This window comes from Myotis lucifugus, unplaced genomic scaffold (assembly GCF_000147115.1).
Source record: "Myotis lucifugus unplaced genomic scaffold, Myoluc2.0 scaffold_3671, whole genome shotgun sequence".
NCBI classification, from domain to species: domain Eukaryota; kingdom Metazoa; phylum Chordata; class Mammalia; order Chiroptera; family Vespertilionidae; genus Myotis; species Myotis lucifugus.
In genome coordinates this window covers 9,140-15,658 of record NW_005874719.1, presented here as the reverse complement: position 1 = coordinate 15,658, position 6,519 = coordinate 9,140, and the positions used below count along the sequence as shown (strand labels likewise).

The 6,519-nt window shown below is 61.2% G+C and overlaps 1 protein-coding gene across 1 annotated transcript in view; it reads right to left on the bottom strand.

The window, feature by feature from the left end:
* Positions 1 to 3,765: 3,765 nt before the first annotated feature.
* PARP3 (poly(ADP-ribose) polymerase family member 3) overlaps positions 3,766 to 6,519 on the bottom strand; it is a 5,590-nt gene continuing 2,836 nt past the window's right edge. Inside the window, exons 5-9 of the mRNA XM_023749203.1 lie at positions 6,466 to 6,516; positions 6,188 to 6,274; positions 5,787 to 5,964; positions 4,914 to 5,069; positions 3,766 to 4,327 (exon numbers count right to left, since the gene is read on the bottom strand). Of these exons, the coding sequence (XP_023604971.1) occupies positions 4,158 to 4,327; positions 4,914 to 5,069; positions 5,787 to 5,964; positions 6,188 to 6,274; positions 6,466 to 6,516 (642 nt within the window). The 3' untranslated portion in view covers positions 3,766 to 4,157. The remainder of the gene's footprint in view (positions 4,328 to 4,913; positions 5,070 to 5,786; positions 5,965 to 6,187; positions 6,275 to 6,465; positions 6,517 to 6,519) is intronic.

Here is a 6,519-nt window from a genome sequence, read left to right as displayed (position 1 = left end):
CGCGCGGCGCGGCAGGACGCGGGGTCCAGGCGCACGTCGGCCCAGCCCGGGCGGCGGCGCGGCCAGCAGGCCCAGCGGCATGATGGAGGCGGCCGCCAGCAGGTCCACGATGCACAGGTGCATCAGGTAGAGCGCCTCCTGCAGGCCCGGCGTGCGCAGCACCACCACCAGCAGCGCGCCGTTGCCCAGCAGGGCCGCTGCCTCCACGATGGCCGCCAGGATCAACCCCATGGAGCCTGCGACTTCGGTGGCCTGGAGGAGCCCGGTGGTGTTGGCCATCCAGCGCTCCGGCTTCACCCTGGGTGGGGATGCAGAGAGCGAAATGGGAGGGCCCCCTCCCCCCATTCCCATCACCCGCCTCTTGCCCCTCTGGCCCCTCACCTCATAGGCTGCCCAGGCTCCGGCTCCGCTGCCCAGGCCCCCATCCTCTCGGGGGTTTGGCCAGCCCCATGGAGGGGTGCAAGGCTGGGACTGAGGCTCTCTCCGCTGCCCCAGCAGCTCAGCCCCTGCTGGAGATGGTACTGGCTGTCACTCTGATGTGGCCCTTCACAGACTCGGAGTTGGCAAGGGAGGGGCAGGGCCTGGCACCAGCCCCCTGGTCCTAGCAGCTGCCAGCTGCAGGCTGGAGGCTGTGCTGTGAGGGGCCCAGAGCAGGCAGGAGCTGGAGTCCAGAGCAGGACAGCGGAGGGTGGGAGGCGGGAGGAGCCAGCGTATTCCTCTCTCATGCTCTGGCTCTGCCGGGCCTCTCCACCTCGCTCCTTCAGGCAGCCCTCTCTGTGGTTCTGGCGCCTGCGGGTGGCCCTGGTCCCTGGGCAGTGGGATACCATTTCCCTCCAGGATCGATCCAACCTCAGAGTGGTAGCAGCTTCCACGGTTGCTCATCGTTGGGTGGCCTCGCCGTCCCCTGTGGAGTTCCGTTCCTTTTCTGGATCTGATTCCTCTTGTCTGGGATTCCAAGAGTGGTTTCTGCTTTGCTGACTGACACCTGCCCTGCAGTCCACTGTCTATACAGCAGCTGAAGCGGGTCCCTCTAACACAGTGGTTCTCAACCTTCCTCATGCCGCGACCCTTTAATACAGTTCCTCATGTTGTGGTGACCCCCAATTTCATTGTTACAAATGGAACATAATTAACGCATAGTGATTAATCACAAAAACAATATGTAATTATATATGTGTTTTCTGATGGTCTTAGGCGACCCCTGTGAAAGGGTCGTTCGACCCCCAAAGGGGTCGCGACCCACAGGTTGAGAACCGCTGCTCTAACAGGTAACATCAGGCCGTGACCCTCTCGCAGCCCCCCAGGAGCTTCCTGTCCTCAGAACAGCAGCCCCCTCTCTGTGACCTCACCCCTCCTCGCCTACCCTACTCCCCGCCCGAGCCGTCCTCTTGCGGGTCCTCATGTGTCAGACTGGGTTCCCGCTCAGCACACCCTTCCCTCGGGTCTGCCCACGGCTCACCCCTCACCGCACCCAGGTCTCTGCTCGAGAGAGGCCTTCGGCGACTGCCCGTCTCCCCTGGGATGGCTCCCCCTTCCCATCACGGCGCCTTTGCCCTGCTTTGCTTTCCTTCCTGGCTCTTTGCCCGCCTGATACTGAGCTTCTCATCTGCGCGTGTGCTTGTGTGGAGCCTGTTTTACGGGAATGTGAGTCCTGGGAGAGCAGGGACCTTGTCTGCGTCTTGCTCATGCTTGCGCCCCTGGGACCCATCACGGGCACACGGTCAGCATCGGGACAGATGTAGGCAGCGGGGACTAGGGCATGGACCCCAGGTTGGACTTATTTATTTTTTTAAAATATATTTTATTGATTTTTTACAGAGAGGAAGGGAGAGGGATAGAGAGTTAGAAACATCGATGAGAGAGAAACATCCATCAGCTGCCTCCTGCACACTCCCTACTGGGGATGTGCCCGCAACCAAGGTACATGCTTCTGACCGGAATTGAACCCGGGACCCTTGAGTCCGCAGGCCAATGCTCTATCCCAGGGGTCCTCAAACTTTTTAAACAGGGGCCCAGTTGACTGTCCCTCAGACCGTTGGAGGGCCGGACTATAGTTTTTAAAAAATCTATGAACAAATTCCTATGCACACTGCACATATCTTATTTTGAAGTAAAAAAACAAAACAGGAACAAATACAATATTTGTATTTGCATGTGGCCCGCGGGCCGTAGTTTGAGGACCCCTGCTCTATCCACTGAGCCAACCCGGTCAGGGCTCTCTGCTGGGAATAAAGGGCCCAGCCCAGTTCTCCATTATTCAGACAGTAAGCTGATGCCGGGTCAGGGAAGGAATGTGTCCCCCATCACCCAGCTGAGTGGTACCTGGAAGCCAGGTTCTCTGCTTCCCGAGCTGCGTCCACAGCTGGAATGTGAGCGTTCACCTGCAGGAGGCGAAGCTGGATTTCTGAGGTTTTCGTTCAGAGGGAAGAGAAGGCATTGGTCTCCCTGCCCAGTGAGGCCTGCAGGCCTGGGGCAGCGCCGAGCCACCCGGGCCTGGACCGGGCTCAGCAGGCCTGGCAGGAACAGCGCAAAGAAAAGGAGCTGGCGGCGGCGCAGGAGGGATGGGGACCGCGGGGGCTGGAGCGTGCCTGCTCCTCCAAAGTCACTCAACTGAACTTGAAACTGTAGTGTAACTGTTGCTTTTTAATTTGCCAAAAGGCTAAGCCAGAAGCTGGCTTCCCGCAGCAGGTGGGCGGCGTGCAGGGCCCGGGGGTGACTCTTCTGAGCTCCTGTTTTTGTATAGATTAGACTTCTGGGGACTATGCAATTGGGACTATGTTAATGTTCTGTGTGTTGGAAAAAATAAGCCAGTGAAGATGAGGAAAAGCCCGCCTAAAGGTGAATACAGTGGGGCCTTGAATTACGAGTTTAATTCGTTCCGAGACATAGCTTGTTAAGGAGCTCGTTACCTCAAATTACTCTATCAACTCAATGCAAAAAATCGGCCCTCGAGACAGCTGGTATCTCAAAAAACTCGTTAGTCGGGACACTCGTAAGTCAAGGCCCCACTGTATAAGCAGAACAAAGGACCCTACCTGCATTTCAAATGAATGGCACAACTACACCGAAAGGAAACACGAAGTAACTAATCCCAGCAACATGTGAAACACCTGTTTCAAACTCACTGCTCATCTAAAGACAAAATGATAACCGGGAAGAGCGGGAGCCCCGCTCAGAAAGCCTGTGCTCACGGTGGCATGGCACGGCGGTTCTGCACCTCCTTTTCGGGTGGGATGGAGCCAACAAGTAAATGGACTGATGCTGACGGAAACGGAGGTACGTACTGTGAGAGAAGCAGGTGTGAGTGTGGGGCTGGGGAGAAGGAAGGGACCCCGTGGTGTTGGATTGGAGCTGGAGGAGCCGACACAGCACCCGCACCCTCGGGTCTGGGTAGGGTGACCCCCCGTGCTAACGGGCATCGTTCACGGTGGCAGAGCTGGGCGCTCGGCGTGTGCTCAGCTGGATTAGAACATGCAGATCTGAGACACGTTGATGCCGAGCCAGGAGCGATGCTCGGTTTGCCTGGCCACGTGCGGGCCAGCGGACAGACCCCCAGGTGGGTCCCCAGGTGGCCGCCAGGTCTGAGTGGACGGTGAGGGTCGCCTTTGAAAGCTCAGTGATCAGGGGCGGCGGGTGGTTGCAGTGACGGACACAGATGGACCAGGGTGGGTGGGGCCCAAGCTGCCATGGGCTGTGGGTGGGGGGGTCATTGTGGAGAGGAAGGGGGCCCAGGCTTGTGTGGCCGCAGCACAGACAGTCGGGACCTGGGGTGAGTGGACAGTGTTTAATAAACTTGCTGCCTGCTGTCCAGCCTCCACTGGCGGTCACACCTCTGGGATGGACAGGCTGGGCCTGGTGGACAGCCCGGGCGGGTAAGAGGTCTGACACCCTCAGCCTGTGCCCCTCTGATGACACAGCCCTGAAGAGGCTGCGGCATTGTGACCCAGGGATACCGCCAGTCCCTCACTCCTGTCACGTTAGCAGGCGAGACTCGGGGCCACAGCCAGGCCAGGGCAGTGGGGATTGGAGGGGGCGGGGACCACTGTCTGGGACACAGAAGGGAGATTTGGGAGCAAGAAGCGGTGACATGGGGGCCGGGTCTGGACGAGAAGACAGACGGCAGTCTCTCCCCGGCAGGGCCTGGGTGAGGGCGGCTATCAGAGGCCCACCTCCAGCAGGTACCGCAGGCGGCACTGGCTCTCCTGGTAGATGAGGTACTCGCTCTGGGAGAAGGAGGAATGGCTGAACTCGGGGCAGGGCTTGGGCTGGCCCTGGGGCACTGCCACTCGCCGGCCGTCCAACTCCAGCTCCGTGTCCTGGGTGGGATCTGCGTACACAGCAAGGGCCAGGGGTGACCTGAGGGTCCTTGGCCTCCAGGGTACGTTCGGCCACTATGCTCTCCTCTTCTGCCACGGGGAATGCGCACACTTCCCGCCCTGCTCACCTCCAAACCACGGCACAGGCCACGCCTTCTGCCTGAGTCATCCCTCTCCATTCCTTGCCTGGGAGACACCTACTCGTCTCTTTTTAATTTTTAATTTTTTAATGTTTTTATTGATTTCAGAGAAGAAAGGAGAGGGAGAGGGAGAAATAGGAACACCATTGAGCCTGCAACTCGGGCATGTGCCCTTGCTGGGAATCGAACCTGGGACCCTTCAGTCCGCAGGCCAATGCTCTAGCCACTGGCTAGGGCCACCTACTCATCTTTTGATGCTCAGTCATTGACACCTCCTCTTTGAAGCCCTCCTGGATACCCAGGATGATTGTTGGATGACAAAGGGAATGGCTGCAGGGAGGAAGCCTGCTGCTCCCAGCCCCTTCTCTGCTGCCTCCTCCTGAAAGCATCCTGGGTCCTGGCCTCCGTGCCCCCTCTCCCTCCTAGGCCTGCGCAGCCTCTGAGGCCTGGGACTCACCAGGCTCCGTGTGGCCTCGGGCGACGACGCTGTCGAAGCCGGGGGGTGGCTGCTTCAAGCTGTTGTCATCAGCCGTGATGTGGTGCTCTCTGCCCAAGGCCACCTCCCCCAGGAACATGTAGGCGATGTGGTGGGCCCCACATGACATGGTGGTAACTGGGGGACACGGCGGCTCAGGCTGGGCAGCTGGGCCCCCGCCTGACTCCCTGGGCCCCTGGCTGCTGCATGGGAACCTCCTCTCCCTGGGCCCCAGCACAAAAGGCTGCCCACGCTTCCTCCTTAAAGCACCCCTCGTCCTGGCCACACTCCCTCCCATTCCCCCCACTCCTGGGCTCCGGGGCCAGGCCTTGCCCCCCGGCTGCCCTCCCCAAGGTTGGCCATGGCCTCCCAGGGACAGACGCGGTGGGGGCTTTTCTCCCTGGCCGCTCTGCCACTCGCACCCTTCACCCCTGGCCTGGGACCACGGCACCGGCCCTGCGGCCACCCCGACCCCTCCTTAGGCTCATCTGCCCCCTGCCCGACCCCTGGGCCCTGGCCTTGGCCACCTCACACCTCCCAGAACTTCTCCCCATCTGCCCTGGGCCTGGCTGTCTCAGGTGGGTGGTGGGTGGTTCCAAGGCTGAGGTCAGCCTGGCTGAGGTCCCCCCGTGAAGACACCTCTGGATAGGAACTTGCGGGTCACTAGAGACCCCTGGGGCCCTTTCCCACAGCTGCTACCGCCTCCTGCGTGTCCCTCACAGATTCTCTCCTCCCCACTCCACCGTCCTGACCTGGGTGCCCATCCCCTTGGCCTGGTGAGGGCACCGCCCGCCTGCAGCCTCGGGCCTCTGCCACCTCCCCATGGCCGCCAGGGCTGGGCTGAGGGCGCCTCACCGTAGCAGGCCGACTTGCTGTTCTCCGAGGCGAAGTAGATGCCCTTGCCCACGCGGCCGCCGGAGTGCGGCATGATGCGCAGCCCGCTGGTGAGGATGGCGGCCACCACGGCCACGTTGGTGCCGTGCCACAGCAGCCTGCGGTTGCCCAGTGTGGAGTGGGCCTGGAACCTGTCTCCCTGGGGTTGGGGGTGCAGAACAGGAGAGCCGTGCCCACCGGTTTGGGGGTCCGACTGAGGCCTGGGTCCCCCTGGGCACTCACACCCTCATGCACACACCCACAAGCCCAGGCCCGGTGGTGACGGGTCACAGTGGCTAAGACGATTCAGTCAGGGACACCTAAGCCAGGACCCCATCTCCCCGGTCAGGGCAGGGCTGGGGAGGGCTTCGGGGCTCCCTCACCTCCCCGTCTCGGTTCACTTTCCAAGCGTGCCGTAGCACCGGGCTCCTGTAGCTGCCGCCGGTCTGCTTCAAGTAGGTGTGGATCACCTGGGGGAGAGCGGGAGTGGGGTGCCAAGGGCCAGAGGTACGGGTGAACCCCGACTGGTCCCCCAGTGGCGGGGCTCTCAGAGCTCAAGTTCTAGAGACATGGGGAGGAAGGCCAAGGGCAAGGGACCGTGGCCAGTGGGCAGAGGGACGGTGCCACGGTTAGCCCGGCTGCTCCGCGAGGCCCAGCCCACCTTGTACTCAGGCGCCTCTGGGTCCAGCAGCTGGAGCTGGCACCTGAGGAGCTG